The sequence below is a fragment of the Haplochromis burtoni genome, unplaced genomic scaffold (genome assembly GCF_018398535.1).
Source record: "Haplochromis burtoni strain Fernald_Lab_line unplaced genomic scaffold, NCSU_Asbu1 Contig_411, whole genome shotgun sequence".
In the NCBI taxonomy this organism is placed as follows: Eukaryota; Metazoa; Chordata; class Actinopteri; order Cichliformes; family Cichlidae; genus Haplochromis; species Haplochromis burtoni.
Genome location: NW_024582772.1, coordinates 321,274 through 344,784, shown reverse-complemented (window position 1 = coordinate 344,784; position 23,511 = coordinate 321,274). Strand labels below are relative to the sequence as shown.

Sequence of the window (23,511 nt, the reverse complement as noted above, 5' to 3'; positions counted from 1 at the left end):
CACCACCTTGTCTTTCTAGTTCAATTACAATCTGACAAACTCATTTCCAAACACCTACAATCTGCATATTCCTGCTTCTCGGGCTGTGCTGTGTTAAAAACAGAAGGTGGCGCCTGTTTGATGTATGATATTTTCTTCACTTGAAGTGGGCCTGAACGACTAAACAAAAAGACAGCGATAATAAAATCCTCCAGGACTGTGCGTCAAAAGGCTTTACGAGCACAATAACCGAGCACACTGCCAGGATCCTCACTGTGGCGAACTGACTGGGAGTGTTTGGGGTGCTAGACTGTGCACAGGCGTGGCAGTGGGCTGGTCCTGGCTCACTGAGCGATGAAAAAAAAAACAACACAGCAGGGTCGGTTGACTTGGTATCAGCTGAGGCCCTGAAACACTCTGACAAAGGAGCCAGTGCACACAGATTTGTTGCAATTAACTCCTTCACTCTGAGGACGTCTTCAGGCTGTGGGTGTGCCGCACCCACTCAGCAGACACGCTCCCGAGGATGCGCTGAGGTGAGTAGCCCACACTGCTGATATTTACGTGTAGTTATCCACGGAGAAAAGGCTGGGTGTAGTGCGGGGTCCTCCCTGACGCGTGCATGAGCGTTGTGTGCGCATTTCTCTGACGATGCCTGCCTGAACTACTTCATGTTTAAGCTGCTGGTGTTGCGCGTCCAACTCTATTTTTGCACAATGAAATTAAGAGGCCCACGCCGCATGCAGCTTTCACGCACATTCTCCCCTCCTGTAAATGATCTCCGCAGCCAGGCTCGGTGGGTGTGAGGCTGTCTGTTAACAGAGCCTGTAATGGCAGCGCCTCTCTGCTACTTTAGCCACACCGCGTCTGCTTGTCGTTGCTTTCCCTGCGCTGTATTTCGCTCGCTAGCTGTGCGCGGCCTTTATTTGGACTGTAGTTGGGTTTAAATGTGCCTTTGCTCGTTTGGCTCACTGAGGGGGGTGGTGTAGTGTTGTGCTACCGTCGCTGGTCTCTGCCTTTTTGCAGGAGGCCATTACCGGAACCTCCGCGCTGCTGGTGCTGATGCTGCAGTGCTTGCGAATGTTGCTAGGCAGCCATGCAGAGCGCACGCGGTTTACTGGCGGAAGAAAGGAGGATGCTAAAGAAGGGAAAAACTCGGAAAACAGTTTTGTACGTTAATCCTCGTTTACAATCCTGTGTTCTGCATGCACTGCTCTGGATCAATTGGCCTGTACGCATCTCCCCCCTCCCCGCCATGTGACACATCTGGGTTCCCCCCCCCCCCTTTTTTTTTTAATCTCCCCCAGCACAATGGCAGGCCGTGACTGTGGGGTAACACAGTAGTCAGACTTCAGCAATACTGAAAAAAGAAATAGCTGTAAAAACAATGGTTTGCACACTGTACCCTGTTCAAGAGAAATCATAGCATTTATTGGGGGATTTTGTTTATCATTTATCCATCTATCGAATAAGACACTGTTGTGGTTATAATGAACCAAAGCACCTTAAAATTTAACTGTATTGTAAGCTGTATGTGGAGATTGTTTGAATTTGGAAAGATAAATAGTTTTTCCTTTTCTTTAATAAAGCAGTGGTCAGGACAAATAGAACAAAATAGATGTGAAATATTGTGATGAGGAATTATGATGATGTAATTCACTATGTAAGTTAGAAAAATGTTCAAAAGCATGATTATTTTTTATTTAAAAATGTTTGGTTTTTTTGTGTGTTTTGTGTAGTTATTTGTTCTTGAACTCCAGATGCAGAGGGATAGCTACTTAGCATATGCTATGTAAAAAGGGTAGGTGCAATGAACTTAAGACACCTTTTCAGCCTGTAACTTGTGTTCATCCTGTTTAATTCAATAATTTGTTGACAGTATGTATTTAAAAGAGCAGTTTGGTGGTGGTTGTAATTGAAAAAAACAAAAAAACTGTTAATCACCAAAACTGGAGTTTATTTTATACGATACTGGCAAGTGGGAATTTTGTTGTTTGAATTTAAATTGAAACAACTTAAAAAGCATATTGTGCTCATGTCCAGCTCCATACTTTTTATTCTTAGACTCAATTAGCATATGCTGAATTTTTTAATTCATGCATTATCATCCGTGCATTATCACACAAGGAATATTCAATAACTGCAGGATTCAGTAATACTGTAATTAACGTAGTTCACTCCATTTCTTGTGTGTGTCTTCAGCTGCTGGTCTCATGTGCTGAAATGCTTTCTGTGTTGATGTTTTGTCAAGTTGGAGCCAAATTTCCCATTAGAGGCTGCAGAGACATAACTGTCCTACAGAGAATTTGCAAAACTTATTATACCTCTACATCAATCTTGCATAAATGCACTTTTATTTACTGCACACTGCATTTCTACAAGACACTCTTGTGTCAAATGTTTAATGTGTCCAATCTAAAGCGTAAAATCTCACTGCTACATGTTAGCAAATTGGAGTCAACTAAACTCTGTTTATTTGTTTTTACCCAGTACAGCTGGTGTCTTTTTACCAATATTTTTTTTGTGTGTGTTTGTGTATACAAAAATTATGTGCACAATATATTTTAACATACGTCAATAATATTAACACTTAGCAGCAAATCAGGACTAAAATATGGACAGGTGTCAATTAAACATTTTGTTTTATCTCAGGCTTTTATCCCTGAGTTACCTCAAATTCATCTGAAGTGCATCTGTAGTAGTCCGCTGTTTACCTCAGCTGCCAATATGCCTCCACCTCTATTTACTACAGAGGAGGCTGTAAAACCTTGTGACAGGAGTACAAATCGATGAGTCGATGAAGCTCAGCTGTGTCTGATGGCAGTGATACTGAGGTGAGTTGTTGAGGACATGCTTTTTTTTTTGTTGAGGACATGCTCAACTTTTCTGTCAGTAAGTGCTGCTGTTTTGCTGCTGTTAGCTGCTGTTAGCCAGCATTAATGAAACCGTCTTTTGACGTGGCACTAATGTTGATGGATTTAAAAACTTAGTGGCCAGCTGTCCAGAGACAGGAGAGTTGCATGTCCACACAGCTGACAATAACTGCAACAATATTAGGAAAAAATAAACATGTTTATGCATATTTTTATGTATTGGAGCCCTGACTCCAGGTTAGGAGATGAGGCTTGAGTTGTGGAGGATGAGGTGGTGAAAGAGAAGTCAGTGGTGGAGAGGGAGAGATGATGAAGAGCTAAATGCACAAAAGTTAAATGGTCATATATGGTTTCTTTAAATTAAAATTATTCATAAGGCATTTTATGCCTACTCAAATCAGATTGCTATGCTTTGGTATGACCTTAAATCAGCCACTCGTGCTTGGAAATCCTCCAATGTGGCTGAATTACAAGAATCCTGCAAAGAAGAGTGGGCAAGACTTCCTCCACAGTGATGTGAAAGACTCATTATTAGTTATCACAAACGCTTGATAACAGTTCCAAGAATGATACAACCAGTTATTAGGGTTAGGGGGCAATTGCTTTTTCACACAGACAGTTAGGTTTGGATAGCTTTTATCCCTAAATAAATGAAATCATTTAAAAAGTGGATTTTGCATTCACTTGTGTTTATGTAATTACAAAATTGCTTTAATGATTTGAAAGATATAAATGTGATAAATATGCAAAACCTAAGAAATCAGCAACAGGGCAAGTACTTTTTCACAGCACTGTAAATGCAAATTGTGATGGAGGACATTAAAACTCAGTGACTGACCACAATTATTCAGTTTCACCACCAGAATCTGTTATGATTTATTGAAGGAATGCTGGTTTGGATTTGCTAAAAAGGTATGAAATGAACTAAATGGAAGGGAAGCCAAAGAAAATGGATCCAGCAATGCAAAATGTTGAGTCAGTGCTCTCTGCCTCTGCGCTGCTGGATGTGAATGCTCAGACACAATGACTTAAAACCACTCGATGATAGCTTTGTCTGCTGCAAATCTAGCCCTCAAATGTGGAAAATAATGCACTACAAGCTCCGTGTCTTTAAAAGAGAAATGCGTGTTTAGTTTCCGGGGTTTGATTTTAAGGATAAACATTGAAGAAAAAATCCTTAAAAAAGCAGAATGAGATTCACTTAAAAATGATCGTTTCCTGTCTGATTTCACTATTTGGTTAGAAAGTACTGATTCAGCTGTAGAACTCAGGAAGTCGTCTTGAGCTTTTGTGAAACAAAAGTGAGGTGATGATGCAGCATGTTCAGCCATCACAGGGAGACTAATGATAGGGGGTGGAGGCAGTGATGGAAGGCCAGCAGCCAGAAGTCCATGTCTCCCTTTTAGTCATTAGGATCCTCCCTGGAGAGAGCAGCTTTCTGTCTGGTGCCTGTCAGCAGCTGGGCCCCCTCTGCCCCCTGAGACAGAGAAACACACACACCATGCTCTGGTAGGGAAAAGAGAGAGCTGCTGCTGTTGGTGAAACACGAGCGCCAAAAGCATTAAAACAAACCCATCTATGTGAATAGATGTAGATTTAAAGCAGCAGTGTAGCTTGCATATAATATAACACAGTGTGTGTGTGTGTGTTTGGGGGAGGGGCTTAGTTCTTCAGGGACTGGCTGATGTTTTTGCACAGCTGATGTTGGGATAAGTGCACAGTTTATTCAGAAACTCCATTAAAGGTTTAGTCGTCTGCTGCAGCGAGGTGCAGTAATGCACGTGTCTGCTGCCACTTTCTCTCGTACCTTCAGAGGATGAGAGTGCATCTCAGCTGAGGTTACACAAACAGTGGCATTGCAGTAATGCACCTAATCGAGTAAGTAAGTAATGAAGACAGTTAGTGAGTGGTAGCATTGGAGGGAGGGTGTGGTGTGTGCGCGACCTTATCTGCTCCCTGCAGCAGAGTGTGTTTGAGTGAGGGAGTGGCCAGCTCTTTTCTGAAGATCCTTACGGTAACTCTTTTACTCTTTCTCCAATTACCGAGCCATATCGCATGCTAACTTCCTCTTAGTGGTTCTGCATGTGAGCTCTTACTGCTAATGCTGCATTTTCTATGGCTCTGCATTTCCACCGTCCAGGGCCCCGAGGAATACGGCATCCTTAATGCGAGGGTAGGTTTTTCATCTTAATGCTCCCATTTGAACGTGCAAGGACGCCGAGGCTTAATGCGCAGGCCGGCTCGTTGTTTATTTATCTGCTGTGAAGCAGGATGCTGAAAAACACAGAGGTATTTAGAGCTGAATTGAATTGTACTTAAATGAGCGTGCTGAATGAAGACACAATTGTACTTTAATGTTCGATCGCGTTTGCTTGATCTCTTCAGCGTCTCTCTGGGCTGGTGTGAGCAGAGCTCCTGCGTGCTTAAGCTTTAAAAGTTTTTCCTCTCATTTGCATATTTACTTACACTTCCTTGGCTAAGCTGTGATAGGGGTGTCTTTTTAAGCTGAAAAGGATTATGGCTGCTGCTTTAGAATGATATGGGTAGAATATTAAGAATAGGTTATTAAACTTATTTTCACATACTTCTTGGAGTGTATTGTAACTATTTATTATTCTCCTACTTTACTTTTTAAATCACATCTGCACATCCTGATTGGACTGTCCGTTCTTCCTGCTGGGTATGAACAGAAAGTGAAAGGTGGAAACTTGTTTTCCATTTAAAAAATGTTTTTAAAAACACCACAGCAGAGCAGCACTCCTGCTGTAAGGAAAGGCTTGTCCATGATGTGCCTTCTGATTGTTTTTAAACTAAATTCAGGATATTGTGTTGTCAAATGCTCCTTTTCCCTACATATCATTAAAAATTAAATTGAAAATGGTTTACATAAGCTTAAGAGCGCAAACTCTGAATACATCTGGGCTTAGTTTGAATGTCTGGGGACATGTGTATGTGACTTTTGCAAGCATACCTACCGGGCCACGCCTGGATGGAACGTCTGGATGCTCAGTGGTCTTTCCCAGACTGCACACTTAATTACACTTAATTAAAAAAAAAAAGAGGAAAAGAAAACAAACACTGATTTTAAGTTTAAATATTTTTTGTATGAACTGTTATGCTACCTTGTGTCATTATTTACAGCAGATTCACAGGGGAGGCGATCCTTTCACAGATTTTAGCCCTAACATCTGTTGATGATATATGGCTGACTCACAGATTTCCCCATACTCTCCACACACGGTCTATTGGTATCAGCATCGATAAAAATATCAACCAGTGTTATTATTATTAAATATTGGTATTGGTCTTAAAAATCCTATATTTGTCGCTCTCTGCTAATAAGCAGAGTCATGCTGCATTTTGGAGTGAGAGAAGAGAGCAAACCAGTTTTTTTGTTTTGTTTTTGTGGCTACAATTTACAAAGGTCTACTATACACATCATGTGCAGACAATCTGCAACTGCTGAGCCAAACAGTGGACTCAGCTATGTCAGTTTTTAATGTGCAATGCTTGGGTCAAGCACAGGTAGAGAACAACTGACAAAGATGGAGGCAAGAGGGAGAATCCAAAAAAACAACCCAAAATCCCAACATGCCAGAAAGCGTGACAAAATGCTGAAACATTCAGTGAGGGATCGAAGGGAGGATGTATACATCCTGGGTGTGTCATAAGCTAATGGGAGAGAAAAAAGCAAAGGAATCATGTAGACTTAGCTTAGGTGAGTCATTTCAAAATAAAACAGGAAATTAATGAACTGAGACCACAATCGCTAAGTTATTGTGTTGAAAACAGACACAATTTGGGGCGATGGTTTCACACTAACTTGTGCTGGTAAAACCTGTGTGTGTGCTTGTCTCCTCCACACAGAGTGGACCAGGGAAAACAGTTTTTACCAAAATATGAGAACTAATCAACCGAACCTTTTCAAACTCTAGAGAGTCTACAAAAACACGTTTTCACTCAGTGCAAACATGCTGCCATGCAGTCATCCCAAATCCTGCCTGCATGTTGATGATGCTGTGCATCAATTAAATGTTCCAGTATGTTATAACTTTGCACTTCTCTGCTATTGGAGCAAGAATAGCCCACATTTTTTGACACTGCCCCCCCTCTGACAACAGATGCTCTCTGCTGGTAACTGAGAGTCTACCTTCTGTATTGCCACAGACCTGGGTAATAGGTTCACAGCAGTACAACTGGATAAGCAGGTGCGAAGAGTTGGTAGGTGAGGGAACAGACATACAGAGATTTCTCAAATTAACTGATGTATCACAACAACAACACAATTTGTGGCTTCAAGATATGCTAGTTTTTTATTCCCCATAAATGCTTCACATCCGTACATAGTATACAGATGTGAAGCATTACTATACAATCATCCTGTCGTCACACCCAACTGGTCACAGCAGCTGCCCCTCCCTCAGCCTGCTTCTGCTGGAGGTTCCTTCCCACTGGTGCAAAGTGCTCACTCATAGGCGGTCGTTTAATTGTTAGGGTCTTTACCTTAGAATATGAAGCAGCTTGATGTGACTGTTGTTGTGATTTGATGCGATACGAGTAAAATTTAATAGGACTATCATTTACATCAGATTCTTTTGCAGACCACATGTGGTGCACTAGAGCTGGTGACATTCACAGTTTGTAAATCAGCAGAAACATTTACATCTCAATGATCAGTGTTACCTGACGGTTTGTAAGCACTTGAAAAGGCCACTGCGATTTACAATTTACAGTTTTTGTAATTAACTGCATTTTTTCCTTTGCAGATCCACCCCTGGTTGTAAGACGCCCACTGCAAAATAGTAAAAGATGAGCAAGTCTCCCACCCCAAAGGGCACCCCGGTGCAGCGCAGTCCCAGTGATGGAGTCTCCGAGGGCCTCCAGTCTCCCCAGCACTCCACCCCCAGCATCGGGCCACAGCATAAGAAACGCATCTCCAGCCTCCTTCAGAGTCCAGTAAGACTCTTTTTCTTTCCCCTCAGCCTCTCTTGCCCTCTCTCTCCTCTCTGGATGTGATTATCTCCTCATAGATGAATAAATCTGGTCTCAAATGCCATGTGACAGCTCGGGTTACAGCCAGTGCTGGACCTCCATGCTGAGTGATTGTGTGTGCTTCTGCATATGGAGTGAGAGTGACTATGAATTACAAGGACGGATGCAATGAGGGTGACTCATTAAATATTTTCACTCACCCTCACCCATGTAACGGACAAGTGTTTATAAAGTTGTGATTGTGCTTAAAGCTCCTGTGAAATTGTTGCAGTTAGACGCTTTTTCAAACACTTGCAGTGAGTTTTAGCTTGTGGGGGAAAAGGAGTCAATCCAGTATTCAAATGTTCAAACTGTGCAAAAGGAAGTTCAAATAAACATTTTTATGAAGCTGAAAAGATTTTTAAGGCATGATCTGTGTATATGTCTTTGATAATATAGTCATTTATTATCTGTGTTTCTGCAGTCATTTAGAGAGGAGCTGGATGTGCTGATCCAGGAACAGATGAAGAAGGGTGGCAGCTCATCCAATCTATGGGCACTGAGGCAGCTGGCTGATTTCATGGCCTCACATGGCTCTCCGGCTTCCCTGCCCGTCTCCCCCTCAAGTATGTGTTCCACATCTTTTAGTAAATATTTATTCATCCTAGCTTTATGTACATAAACAGACAACATTAAAACTTTTCCGTGTGAAGTGTCTGATACGGACTGTCTCGTTACAGTAAGACCTGAGTGGTTAGGCTGTTCTTGTAGCGTATACAGTGAATAGCACCTACCAAAAGGAGTCCAAGGAAGGGCAAGGAAAGACTCCTGCAGTGGCCAAGGTTCAGTGATGCATGTGGAGAGTGAAAACCTTAATGGTAGCTATGATAGAAAGGTGTCAACTAGGGATGGGTATCGTTTAGGTCTTATCCGATACCGGTGCCAAATCGGTACTTTTGAAACGGTGCCGGTGCTTAAATGGTGCTCAAACCGGTGCTTAAAGAATGGAGAACACAAAATTGGTCCAAAAACCTCTCATGTTCAGCTGTTTTTTGTAAAAAGATAACAATGTTAGCCTTTTCTGCAGCTATGGGGCATATATGGTATCACTCTTGGCTGGAAGCAGTGCTTAAACAATGGAAAAAACACAAACTTTGTCCTAAACCTCTCATGTTTAACTGTTTTCCACTTTTTCTTTGGTCATTTTAGCCTTTTTGGCCAGGGTGAAGGGAGTATCTGCCATCAAACAAGAAGACAGCCGCATGTAGCTATGATGATGTTTGCTAGTTCACCTTACATGCATTAATTTAATAACGTGGTTAGCCTACTCAACGTAAATTACACACGAACAACATTAAGCTACTCACGCAGAGAAGAACGGCTGCTGCTGCCGTCAATGATGAGGAAATGATGAGAAATGATGAGGATGACCTCATCATTTCTGCTACACTGGCAGGGCTAGGGGCCAGGACTCTCCTCTTCGGGTTTTTTGGGGGATATTGCTAACTCCGGGTCAGATAACAGGCAACCCACGCACAGTAGATGCGCTCGGTGTGAGGTCTCGCAGCAAGCTATCATACGGCGCATTTCTGGGCTTTTAAAAAACGCTATGCGTCGCCAGGTGTTTCATCGGATTTGAGGTGTTACCTCCTTTGACAGTATCAGCTTAAAGCACTTGTTGCTGCTGAGTTTGCATATTTTGCTGTGAAGTACAGCCAGACTTTTGACCGCTTCGCCTTGGGCATTTTTAATCTGTAGCTCTGCATAAAAGAACGTACGTACCTGGCCCCGCCTACTATCCTCGGAAACGTAAAATGATTGGCTAGAAGTGTATCACAGCTCAGGAAAAAAAAGCACCGAAATAAAGCACCGAAATGTGCGCTGCTTTTCAGTCTGGTTACTACAGTTTATGTCAGAACCGACACCGGTACCCATCCCTAGTGTCAACAGAGTAATCCCTGCTCATACCTTCCCATGTCCAGGCTTAAAAGCATCTGATGTGGGAAGGTGAACATTAGAAGAGAAGAAGGTGGCCTGGTCTGCTGAATCACATTTCTTTCACATCATGTTCACTGAACTGGGAACGAGGTGGAAATAGAACGCCTTGTGGGAAGCAGGTCAGGTCACTGATGAACATCCTATAAGGCGGCTACGTTCTTGATGGCGGTTGCCTTTCTCAGGAGGATCTTGAGAGTTACAGTACTGATTTTGCCCGTGAATTGTAAATTTGCTGGTAAAAGAAGGCAGATCCATGATCTGTTTGCTGCTAACATTTTAATGAGACTGCAGGAGTTTCTTTTTACTAGTCATACTTCATGAAGAACTTTTCCAGAGTTAAAGGTGTAAGGTTAGTTACATTAGAGCAGCGGTCCCCAACCTTTTTTGCGCCACGGACCGGTTTATGCCCGACAATATTTTCACGGACCGGCCTTTAAGGTGTCGCGGATAAATACAACAAAATAAAACTAGTACCGGTACCGAAAAAAAGAAGATTTATTCATAACACACGTGAAAAGACCCAGGAAAACCGAGTTAACGATAAAAACGATAACAAAATAACGCTGAAAACCGATAAAAACCCTGAAAACCATACATTTCACACCTGAGCCTCAACTCTCACGGCCCGGTACCAAACGACTCACGGACCGGTACCGGTCCGAGGCCCAGGGGTTGGGGACCACTGATTTAGACTATTGTTCTTTTCCATTGAGCTACTTTTATTTGCTAGTAGCAAGTGCTAGCACTATAAGCTAAGTATGCTATTGAATAGTTAAGTGTGCTATTTATTGTTCTAGGCTTGTCTTTTGTAATTCATTACTATCAGTTTGTCCTACAAGCTCCCTGGAAAGTGTTTAGTTGATCCAAAATGCTGCAGTGCGAGTACTGACAGGAACTAGAAAGAAAGAGCGTATTTCTCCCAGGTTGGTTTAATATGAGCATCCACGATAAGTTGACTTTAAGGAAAAGAGCTAAATGAGATGTTATCTACCTATGTGGTGATGATGTTTTATTGAAACAGTCTTTTGTGTGCAGACCATGAGCTTTACTTCCTCTTTTCTGTCTCTGTCTGCTTTCTCTCTTCCTCCCACTCGCACAGACATGATGATGGTGACACCCATCAATGACCTGCATGGCTGGGAGCCTGGCAGCATGGTGAAGGGGGAGAGGTTGATGCGCTGCAAGCTGGCCAGCACACATCGCCTGTTCGACCTCTTTGGCTGGGCCCAGATCGGCCGCACCTGTCTCACAGTCAGTTCTGCTGCCTTCTCACATTACATTCCTCACTTTAGCCTTATTTCTTTTAAGAAGCATTAATGGAAGCATGTGAAACATACTTATACACTGCCTTCCGGTAAGTTGAACAGGCTGATTAAGAGATTAGGTTGTAGATGTGCTTCTCATAAGTCGCTGAGTGATTTGACAGCAGTATTAATCCATGGTATGACTTAGTTTCAGATATGAATAAAGGAAAAGCAATTATCTGTAGAGGATATTATCTGTGTGATTAAGTGCAAGTAAAATGAAGGAGATGGGCCATATGAACTTGCAGGATAAACACACGGAGTAGAAAGAGGATCAAGGGAACTGGAATTTACCTGCTATATGTGTGAGTGAGATGATATAAATCTGTCGTTCTGTGCTGCATTTTCTTGATTTTTGATGTGTCAGTAAAATCATAGACTGTATTCAAAAGATGGCCACCTACTTCTTAATGAATCTTGTTAATGAAACCTACACCTGAGTACTTTTGTTATCGTCATCTTAGTGGACCTGATGAAAGATTGGTGAGAATCTGAGGGACAAATCATAAAGCTTACCCTTAAGTCACCTTATTGTACTGCAGACAAAATAAAGTTAATTAAAATCATTATAATAAAGTTGTATTCTAAAAGAAGCTAACGGTTCAAACCACAACCTCAGAAGTAAAGTTTTTACTGAGGTCAGAGAACAAAGGAGCTGAGGGCTATTTTCTTTAAAGGGAACCCCGGCTATTAACACGTTTGCGCTAAAATATGTACTGTGCTTTCAATAACGTATATGTGGTATTAAAATACGCCAAATGTTTTCCTTTTAAGCACATTTTATATAAAACCGATTTACCAGTAGGCCGCCATTGTTATTTACTTCTCAATGCACTCTGGGTAGTGATGTCACACAGTTGCACCGCATCGAGTTCACAGTTAGCAGCACACTGGAAATGGCTTCTGTTCAACCTTTCCAGTTTGAACCAGAGCAAACCGAGAGAGAGAATGAGAATAGTCAACCAGCACTTAGTTTAGATGAAGATGAAAACAATCCGTCACACGAAGACGCGAGAGTGAGGGAAAACTACTGGTGTCTATGCGGCTACTGCTTGCCAATGGCAGCGGCGACTGAGAGCGTTTGTTGTAAAGAGCTCAGTTCTATCCATGGTATCGCATAACCGCATGATGAAAACATTAATAGAATTCTAATTTTCATTATAAAGTGAAATTACGATATCATTATTTTTACAGATTCTCCATGCAACACCAGTGCACCAAACCTTCGAAACCATCGTGCCAAACTAGGTATCCCCGACAGAATTTGTTTCCCCTGCGTCGGGAGCATACACTGGGCTTTCAAAATCATGGACTAACAGTATCCCACGTTTGTGATTTTTAGTTCATAAACACTTCTTATAATTACTAACTACTCCTGACATTTTGGAGATGTTAGCTCTTTATACAGTAAAGTTACAGTGGGATACAAATAATATCAGGCTGATTCTACCACAGTTTGTTCCCCCTGTCCAAAGACTTATTGCTCCTGAAATTTTGGAGGTTTTAGCTCAGTACAGTTCTGTACAGTTACAGAAGGATACAAATAATGATCAGTCAAAATGTCATTGGTTTATTTAAATAATCCCATCCGTTGTTGTGCCAAGGTCCCAACGCAGGGAAAACAAATTCTGTCGAGGATACATAATTTGGCACGACATTGGCAAGCAGTAGCCGCATAGACACCAGTAGTTTTCCCTCACTCTCGCGTCCTCGTGTGACGGATTGTTTTCATCTTCATCTAAACTAAGTGCTGGTTGACTATTCTCATTCTCTCTCTCGGTTTGCTCTGGTTCAACCTGGAAAGGTTGAACAGAAGCCATTTCCAGTGCGCTGCTAACTGTGAGCTCGATGCGGTGCAACCGTATGATGTCACTACCCAGAGTGCATTGAGAAGTAAATAACTATGGCAGCCTACTGGTAAATCGGTTTTATATAAAATGTGCTTAAAAGGAAAACATTTGGCGTATTTTAATACCACATATGTTATTGTACATATTTTAGTGCAAACATGTCTTAATAGCCGGGGTTCCCTTTAAAGCCCAAAGTGTTTTTGCAACCAGGTGTCACCCCCTGGTGGCCATTAAAAAGAAAGCAGGTTATGGCCATCTTTTATATGCAGTCTGTGTATAAAAGACAGTAGTGTAAGTTTTTTTTTCGCTCTCTCTCACTGACAGCTGCGTGTGAGTAAAGAACAGGAACACTTCCTTGTGCTTCCAGATGGACTGGCCTATAGTGAGGTGACTGGATCCAGTTTGGTGAGTCAGCAGCAACACATGTGACTGGGTTCTTCTGGCTCCATTGTTACTGATACAATGCTACTTTTGATTGTACTTCATTTGTTATATAATTAATGAGTGCTACAGTGAATGTCCAACTGATTTCCTTGATCATTTATTCTTTAAAATTACACTGAGATTAATGACTGAAATATTATTAATGAAAACGCATACATCAAAATGCCTGTCGATTTCCAGTAAATCTCATGTCTCAATGTTTACATGCCATAGAACAATATGGTGATAATAATATGGGCATCCCAGAAATCTAGGAGATGTAAGATATTGTGCTACAAGCCTACATGGCTGTAAATGTCATGTTGGCTGCCCTTTACGACAGTCAGAAATCTAACTGAGTAAAATAAGAGCACTGCAATCTCTCATTTAACTTCATTATCATTTTTACCCTCAGAACTAATATAAGAGTCTTCATGTTAAGCAAACAGGCACAATTACATTGTATGTGAAGCCAGTGCTTTCAATGAAACTGAACAAACAACAACTTCCTGTTTTGTTTTATCTGCTCTTTCCTGTTGTTCTCATCTGCCACTTAAACCATTCGGTCAGCATTTTTGATCTGACATCTGACCAAATCTCACATTTTTAAAATACAATTATTAGATTATAAACAGATATATAAATAAGTACAGTATAAGTACAAGTTAAAACGATTTATGCATCACTTGCTTGAAGGGGAAAGTGAGTTTTAGGGTCTGGCCACGAAAAGTTGTGCCTTGTGAAAAAAAAGGCTGTTGGCTAACTGTGGAGAGCCCTCTGCCTCAGCAGCCTGAGCCTGCAGACGAAGCTGTGGCTCAGTCATGACTCATTTGCTGCTACAGGCACAAGAAAATAACTCTTCCTCCTCCTCCTCCACTAATCATTGTTATCACCGCAGCCTTGATTTAAGTTCTGACTTATTGAAGTTGCTACCAACACACACTAACTGAAGAACAGAACCATCACACATGAGCAAAGGTATAAAAGTAAAAAGTGCACATCATTCATTCCCCTACAGCTACATTTGTTACATATGCAACTTGTGTTATATTTTTGCTCTATATGAATTCCACGTTATAGAAATATCTTAACAGGAAGCCTTACTGCTAAATGTGACCCTGTGATGGCGCTGTGCACTTTTACAGGTAAAGGTGAATATCCTGGGCGAAGTGGTGGAGAAGGGGAGCACCAACCTGGGAGTGGACACTGAAAAGTTCAGCCTGCACTCTGCCATCTACTCGGCCAGGCCAGATGTTCGCTGTCTGTTTCATCTCCACACACCGGCTACAGCAGCAGTGAGGCAGCTTTAGAGGACACATGCAGACACAAAACAACTGAATTTTACTCTGTTTATTCCCTAAAATAAGAAGTTTTTTTAGCACATTGTGACTTGAGTCTATCTCTAGGTTTCAGCTATGAAGTCTGGCCTTTTGCCACTGTCCCATGAGGCACTGCTGGTTGGGGACGTAGCCTACTATGACTACAATGGAGTTATGGAGGAGGAGGAGGACCGAGTGGAGTTACAGAAGAGCTTAGGACCTACCTGTAAGGTGAGCAGACTAAAAGAGTCAACACTGACAGTAAGACCCACATATCTTTGCTCAGCTCAGCAGCTGCTGCCCTTGTGCCTCCCACATGGGTTTCAGAGTGAGTGGAGAGAAGACGTAGGGTGATGTGGTCGTGCGCTGGATTAATTACTGGAGCTGCAGCCTGTCTCCCAGCTGAGATGATTTCATTCTTGTGGTAATATTTCTATTTTATGATACCTTTCAGGTTCTGGTGCTGAGGAATCATGGCATAGTGGCTCTGGGGGAGTCTGTGGAGGAGGCCTTCTACACCATCTACCACATCCAGGCTGCCTGCCAGATCCAGGTAACACACACACAAGCACACAGTACTGACAAACAGCTGACGCACTGGAGATGGAGTGTGTGGCTATGTGAGTGGGAAAATGAAGTATCACGTATTTCAGCCAGTAGCTCTGCACTGCAGTATAAAACACTACAGGTATGTTAGCACGTGCCAAAGCAATTCTGCAGTAATCCTACAGGAGCAGCAGTGAAGCCTGAAGGGAAGCAGATATGTGACTGTAAGGTGTTCAGTCAGGGTTTTTGTAAAACACTGCTGAGCTTGATTAAATCTAAATCATAGATCATATATAAAATTCAGGGTATAGCCACCCTTAATATATCTGTGGAGTTATTGTGAGGAACACAAAACAAACTTAACTTACATTTACCTACAACAAGCGCTACCTATGGTCCTGATTTTGGCCTCTGCTTTTGCCTCCATTGCCTACTGGATGTCTATTTCTGTTGGCTGTGCAGGCAGTTGTCATAGCACCCAGCCGTCAAAGAGCCAACAGGGACTCCTGAAGTGCATGCTTCGATCACCGGTGCGTTGCTCAGCACAGCTACAGAGCATAATGCATGGTTTAAGTCTCTGCAGCATTTCAGCAGTGGCACAAATACCACAGTTTATTTTTCTGGGTGATAAAAAGCTTTTTAAGACAGTCAATCAAAGCAGCCGTGCAGTTTGGGAGTTATTGAGATGCTTTTAGCCTCAAGTGGCCGCTGCAGGAACTGCAGTTCCTGGAACTTTGAATTTGCTTCCTTTTCAACCACTGAAGTTGCTGGGATGTGTGTGCATGTGTGCAGAGCAGACCTATGCTAGAAACATAGAAACTGCACTTTTGTCTTCGACTTTTTATTGTCAGGTGTCAGCGTTGTGTTGTGCTGGCGGAGAACAGAACCTGATTATGCTGGACCGTACCATCCACAAACCCACTCCAGCCGGCACGGTCGGCTGGGCTGGCTCCACCTTCGGACCTCTGCATAAGAGCCGCGTTGGGGAGCATGAGTTTGAAGCCCTCATGAGAACTCTGGATAATCTGGTAAACAAGAATCACCCTGAACAGACACGTGTTTCACAATCAGCTCACTGATATTTTTTATTGAATATCAGAATTAGCTGTACATGTAAAATTCTGCACGCATGTTTTGTGGATTTTACTGTATATTAGACTGTCTGACTTGTACAGAGCAGAAAAAAAATATATGAACGATCTACGTGCATGTATGCAAGGATGTGCCCAAATTTCTTAAAGATAGAAGACTAAAATGTGACATTTCCACTAGTATTCAGTCCCTTCTGCACCTTTGAACTTCTTCCTCATGTTATTTTTTCAGGGCTACCGCACTGGCTATGCCTACCGCTTCCCTGTACTTCTAGAGCGAACGCGAACACGGAGGGAGGTGGAGGTACCGGCGACCGTCACGGCCTTCCACCAGTTTGATGACGATGGCGTCCACCCAGCGCTGAGGCAGCATCCTTTTGCCCAGCGCCAGCAGCAGGAGAGGACCCGATGGCTCAACACCCCCAACACGTACCAGAAAGTCAGCCAGGAGCAAGCCAGCCCAGGACACCAGCGCACCACTGTGAGGCTCGTTTTAAGTTACTGCGATTGTCTTTAAAACAATCGTCTTTCCTACTAACTGTGCAATACGACATGTCCTATAACTTGCAGCCGGTGCAATCGAAATACTGTGGAGGATAGAAACTGATTTCAGAGCCCTGGATGTAGAGAGATGAGAAATAATATTTACTGGATATAAGTCTTGGGCGGCCCCTCGAGGCTTCACCTCAGCACAGTGACACAGATCTATTTACTTATCCAATCAGAGGCTAGCAGCCTTACCCTGCTGTAATGCTCAGTGATTCCCTTTAAGCAACAGTAAAGCCTGTTAGAGGGCAGAGCATGTGAGATGGTTCAAAGCAGAGGTGGACACAGGAACAGAATAACGCAACTCCCCATCTTTTCTGCTATACATCTTATTTGCATTACACAAGGCAAGCTGAGCATTTTCCTGTGATTCATATGGAGGCGGATGTAGACAGTGGAGCCGCTGTTTGTGTTTCCAGATACCTCAAGGGAAGGATTAAGCAGAGCTGCAAATGACGAGTCCCTTAAAGATAAAAACAATAAGAGAGCGGCTGTCTTACATCAGAGGGAGGAGCTTGGCTGTGCATCTGTGTTTTCTCTCCTCCTCAGCACCTCCCGCCATCCTTGCTCTCTGCATTGCAGGGGGAAACCCACCAACTCATTTATGACGGTGACAGTGCAGAGTCTGCCCTCTGGTGGCAAAATACACACTGTGTCACAGATTGGGTATAAATATTTCAAGAATTTCAAAAATGGTTTAAAATGCCTCAGAAAAAAGAAAAAAAACCCCCACAATAATAACAAGATGTGAACAACAGGTGAATACTGAATTAGATGATGTTGTGTTGTTGCTTTTCTTCGCCTTAGTGGTTGAAGACAGAAGAGGTGACACAAGCTGGCAGCACAGCCATCAAGATAGAGAACCCAAACCAGTTTGTGCCTCTGTTCACCAATCCCCAAGAGGTGATCGAGACCCGAAATAAGGTAACGCTTCTTTGCTTTTGGCTTGTTCTGTTTCCCCAGTGTCCATATTCCCTTCGGTGTACTGTCACGTGAAACTAAAACAGTTTACAGAACGGCTTTTCTGTCCTCAGATTCGACAGCAGAATCGTCAGGACATGAAAACAGCCGGACCGCAGTCGCAAGTCCTCGCCAGTGTTATAACAGAAGATAGTCCTCCGGTAGTTTGCAGTCTCTCTCTCTCTCCATTACAACTCACTTTTATTTCTTACAGGTTAATCTTCTGAGGTAAAAGCTGTAATTTTGTGCTTCTGCTTCTCTATTAGTCCCCTGTCAGTCCACCTAAAGTCCCACCAGAGCCAGAACCTCCAAACCCCTTTAATGAGCTGACGGACCAGGAGCTGGAGGAGTACCGCAAGGAGGTGCAGAGGAAGCAGGATGGAGGAACCAATGGTACTCTGCTTAGCTTCTAACACACAGCATGTCTAATAAGCTAACACTGATTGTCAAATAAGAGTATACTTAAGTAATATTACAGTTAAATATCGTGACAGACCAGAGAGCCAAAAGTATGCAGACATACTATAAGTGATAGCTGAATATCTTATTCCATGTTAACCACAAGTGTTAACGATAAGTAACAGTCAAATATCTTTTCTGAACTGAGTGTTTTTGTCATATTTCAGACCTGCTCTAAATGACTTGGTTTCCATCAGAAGTTAATGAGGGTGGTCTCTGCTTATGCAGCTACCCTTGGAAAAACCCAAAAACTATTCTAATGTCCATCAAACCACATCTTTATTGATATCTACCGAGGTATCAAAACAGAAAAATTAAGAGTAGAGGGGAGGTCGTCAAATATTGTCTTCATTGTAGTGCAACAACTATTTGGGGAAGGCTAGCATGTGTCGTAACGTATCTGCATAGAATTGCTGTCGGTCCACCACCAGAGCGTAAGTGAGGTCGGGTGCTTGGTAGCTTGTGACGATCAATTTTTTGAAGAGAGTTAGCTTGAGCTAGTTAACTAACTTAACAGGCTGGTTCTCGGCCTGTCAGCTACCTGTTTAGCATGTTAGCTTGGTTTTGAACTAAACTCACATTTATACTTGTAACAACTGCCCAATGGCAGCCCACTGCTTCACTGAGTGAATGGGTTAAATGCAGAGAGGAATTTCCCTACGGGGATCAATAAAGTATACATTATTATTATTATTATTGTTATCATTATTATTTATTATACATCACTGTTCACATAAAAGTAGAGGCTGGAATTTGGTTAGGAAAATTAAAAATGTTTCCTATGCAAAATATTGAGCATATCAGTGATTAGATGAGCTAAAAACCAAAGCTAGCAGAAACAGAGGAGTAAAATACATTTCATGTTATTCTTTTAATAAAGATCATTTTTCTATTATTTTAGTTTCCTAAACTGACCCAGCACCATTTACTGCTATTGCCATAAAAAATGTCTGCATATGTTTGGGAACATGGTGTAACAAAAATGGCTAATTATGCTACTGCTCACTTTCACACGTTATTCTAACCTTCTCATAGATGCTGTGTGTAACATTTAAAAATTCAAATAAATTGTTGCAGGTGCTTTTTAAAAGCATCTGTCGGCTGCTCCCTCATTCACAATGGGCTCGCCACAGCAGGCAGCTCCACATTTGGCTGATTTTTATGCCGGATCCCTGACGCAACTCCCGACATGCTACACACAGCAGCTTTAAGCAAACTCACTTGTGACTGTGGTCTAAACTGTGTTCACTACTCTTTGCCTTTAAAAAAAACTAACCTTCTGCACAGCTGTCCCGTCACTGTCCCTCACTGCTTGTGTTATTCTTGTTTATGTGCTGCTGTGTAAGTAGAGGAGGAGGTGGCAAATGATAAGGAGTCTTCCCCCACTACGTCCCCCACAAAGGGCGCTCCTCCCAGCCACCCTCCTCTCTCAGGTGAGGCTCGGCAGAGTGCTGCCTGCCTGCCTGGCTCGCCTCACATACTCTCTGACTCACAGCTTTGCTCCAGATCTTACATGTGTGACTGATGGTGTGCTGTTTCTATCCTCTCATGCTTCAGATACTCAATGACAGCCGTGCTACTCCTCCTCTCCTCGTATGCAGCAGATACTAACTGTGTGCGCTTTAAGCACACATTTGGTAGATCTGAGTCAGATCTGCATTCACACAAAGTCTGCCTGTTGATTGTTGTCTTTTATTTTTCTATAAAGATGATATTGAGAGTGACAGTCAGTGGGCTAATCCCAAAAAAGAAAGTTCCATAAAGTTCCTGCATGTTCACCAGCAGATGGCACTTTATCAAAAAGTCAACCCATTGCACTCTGCTCGGTTCCAACATTTTTCATTAAGACTTTACTAAGATAGCTTTGTGTATCCATTTGCACGGTTCAAAATAAACTTTTTTATCTTGTAAATGGGCCGTGCACCTCCTCAGTACATGCTCTGTATAAATAACTATTTTAGCTGTTTTAACATCTTTATACTAATCAAATAGAAAGATTAAACAGCAGGTGGGTGAGGCTGTGTTCCTGAGATGACCATATTAGGAATATTAGCTCTTAGTTACATCATACAGAGTCAAGAGTAGGAAATCTGACACTGAGGGTTTAGAGGATAACTGGCTGAGAACCAGTACAACCTCATTATCTTAACCCTTGGCCATCTTTAATATGAGCAGCATCCAATGAAATGATATATGTATGACAGAAAAATAGAAATTAGCTAATAAACTAACTCAGTGACAAAAAAACAGAACAAAACTCACACATGTATTTGTGAACGTGTGCGTGTGACCTTCCCTAATCCCCTTTTTCAGTAAGTAGTCTGTTACGCTTTCATTTAAAGCTAATATGTGTGCAGCATTAGTAAGGATGAGAAAAACATCAACATTAACAGGCAGTGAGGTGGTTTATGACGTGAAGATACTTTCACTCCCATCAAAGTCTCATGAATCACCAGTTTAAAAGTCAGAACACAGAGTGGTGATGAGAACCTAGATGAGCTCTGAAACCCCAAGTGGCCAAATGCAGGAAGGTCTCCACAACTGTAGGGGTTCCTGTTCAGACCCAAAGCCCAGGAAGGACATTTGCTGGCAAAACTTGGGTCACTCAAAGTGGCACAAGATGGCCCAGCCCCACACCACCCCCACAAAACTACAAGAGGTGCCCACTCCTTTCCTGAGGGACAGTAATGTATTTCATTTGGAAACATTCTTCCAATTGAAATATATTAATTTCAAGGTTTTACTGTGTGTAACAAAAAAAAAGCATGTTTGTGACTCTTTTACATTTTGTCATGTGTTGTGGACTACTGTTACGGCCCTAGCCGGGCCTCTCTCCTCCTGAAGGTGCCTGTGTAGGCGTGTCACACTACCTCTTCTGCCTGAGGTGCCACCTTTCCCTTTTGTGCAGCTGACTCTCACCAGTAATCAAGGAGATTTAAGCCCAGGGAAAGGTGAGCTCTGGGCCAGAGGGCCAGAAGTGTGGTTACAGCTTGTGAGCTGAGTGGTTGTTGTGGTTGCAGCTAGTGAGCTGCTCTTTCTTTTTGGCTTACGTTTTACTTTATTGACCAACGCCTGAGTTTTGTTTGTTTTCTTAAATGGTGATAGCGGCTTGTCCATCTCTTTTAGTTAGTATAAATTGAAACTTTAATAAAACTCTTTAATTTACCCCTTTTGCTGCCTTGACTCCTTTTTCTGACCCGGTCACTTTTGTTACTTCCCCCTCCCCGCCTAGACCCCTCAGGGGAACGTAACAACTACAAACATTGTTCACAGTGCGTTCTGTGGATTGATCACTGTGTAGGTCTGTAGGAGTAACACAGGCTGTCGTCGCTGTGTGTCACAGTTCTCTGTCATAAAAGACATTTTGACTTCACTTTAGCAAACTGGTTCAGGTATATTTTGCTACAGATTCAGTGAATTAAAACAGTAATAAAGGTGCACTCAGCTGTGTTGTTAATTAAGTCAAAATGTCTGACTCACTTCTAGTTTGATCCACATTTGTCACATTTCAGCCCTTTGTAGTGACATCCATTTGTTTGTGTACCTGTTGTGTCTGCTGTGCTGTCTCCTTCTGTGTCTGTCTGTCCTTTTCTGTGTCACTGTACACTCGCTCACCTCTGGTGCTTTAGTCTTGTCTCGCTAGTAAGTACAGAGCAACCACAGAGCACCCACTTCTCATTAAGCAAGCATGTTCATCTGCAGCAGCATGTCGCTTTGCAGCTCCACCCAGCTTTAAGGTTTTTATCTGGCTGCTTAATATATTTACTTTTGTGTTTGTTTGTTTTTCACCGATACTCGGAGCAGAGGAGACAAAGACCGACTCTCCGGCCATTCAGAACGGAGGCGAGGAGGAGAAGCAGACGACAGAGGAATTAGAGAAAGGGATGAAGGCCCTTTCAACCAACGACACCTCCACGCCCGCCGCCCCGCCCGCCAAACCGCAGGGTGGCACTCCGGAGGGCTCACCCTCAAAGTCTCCGTCCAAGAAGAAAAAGAAGTTCAAGCCTCCGTCGTTCCTCAAAAAGAGCAAGAAGCAGAAAGAGAAGGCAGAGACCTGAGACGTTCGGAGTCGTGTGGCAGAACCTCGGTGAAATACTACAGTGAAATATTTCCTAGTGTATGACGGAGTAGCAGGTGGAGTCGACCACATCAGATGTATTTAAAGAGCCATTTAGGATGTCATTCACAGATATGGTGTACTCAAACGACACATACTTTACTGTACCACTCACATATGATATATGTGGTGACTCATCTTAAGGAAGTTAAAAAACAAAACACTGGTGATTATTTTCACATAATATTTGACCCAGGTGGGATACTTTGACGCACTTCTCGTCACACGCAGTTTCTGTATTACCCACGTCTTATTTTTTAGCCTCGCTGCGCTATTGCTCCATCACTCCACTCCACTGTACAGGCATTCACATTTTCATTTCTAAAACTGAGGTTACTACTGTGATCAGACTTTTTTTTTTTTTTTTAAATAAATCCACAATTTTGCAAGACACAAACGCCCCAATGAGTTATGCACTCCTCCTCCATGTATAGGCACAATGACACATAGATTGACATCCTAGCACGTTTGCGTTTGTTCATTATCATAGGCATCTTCTAGTCATCATTTGGTTCTAAGTATCAGATAGATGTTGCAGGTATACTATGTGAGCACAGGTGCAGTACAATGTAGAAATATGCTGATAGCTACTGATCGCGCTCTGCTGAACGCTGCTTTGGTGTTAAAACAGCAGGGACAAGAATGGGAAGACGAAGCTGGGCGAGCACGCGAGGTCTCGCGACGAGCTGCTGCGAACGCTTTGATCGAAGCCAAAGGGATGACGCATAAACAATTTGTCGCTTGTCGGTGCAGTCTGTAAGCCAGTAAACAGAAGGTACTAAACATTCCACTTTTTGTCGTTTTCTTTTTAAATGTGCAGAATACCTCTGAACAGTAACGACTTTCTGTTTGAACTAGTAGCTGACGCTGACGTGTGATGTTTGCTCATGGTCTTAATTTATTTTATATTAGAATGTATAAGTGAGTGTTGCAAGGTTACCATGTATCAGTCATTAAAGGTTGAGTTTGATTTAAAATCACATTTTTTTTTGTCTCTGTTTCTTTCTCTGCTTAAATTTTCTTCCTCCTTCTCATACAACCTTGAGGTAAGGATACCTCAAAAGTATGATTGCAA

The 23,511-nt window shown here is 42.5% G+C and overlaps 1 protein-coding gene across 4 annotated transcripts; it reads left to right on the top strand.

The window, feature by feature from the left end:
* The first annotated feature begins 116 nt into the window (after positions 1–116).
* Positions 117–23,418, top strand: add2 (adducin 2 (beta)). Of its 4 annotated transcripts, none has more exons than XM_014340987.2 (15): positions 117–515; positions 7,619–7,808; positions 8,308–8,449; positions 10,921–11,072; positions 13,300–13,380; positions 14,544–14,693; positions 14,805–14,948; positions 15,172–15,270; positions 16,115–16,291; positions 16,587–16,835; positions 17,708–17,824; positions 17,935–18,021; positions 18,127–18,253; positions 19,669–19,752; positions 22,124–23,418. In XM_014340987.2, exons 2-15 carry the CDS (start codon positions 7,662–7,664, stop codon positions 22,375–22,377), a joined length of 2,010 nt encoding a protein of 669 aa, XP_014196473.1. In that variant the 5' UTR covers positions 117–515; positions 7,619–7,661; the 3' UTR covers positions 22,378–23,418. The 4 variants fall into 4 exon arrangements, with proteins under 4 accessions (XP_014196473.1, XP_014196475.1, XP_042068988.1 ...); XM_042213054.1 differs by lacking the exon at positions 117–515 and adding an exon at positions 2,794–2,813; XM_014340988.2 differs by lacking the exon at positions 117–515 and adding an exon at positions 4,619–5,025.
* The last annotated feature ends 93 nt before the right edge of the window (positions 23,419–23,511 follow it).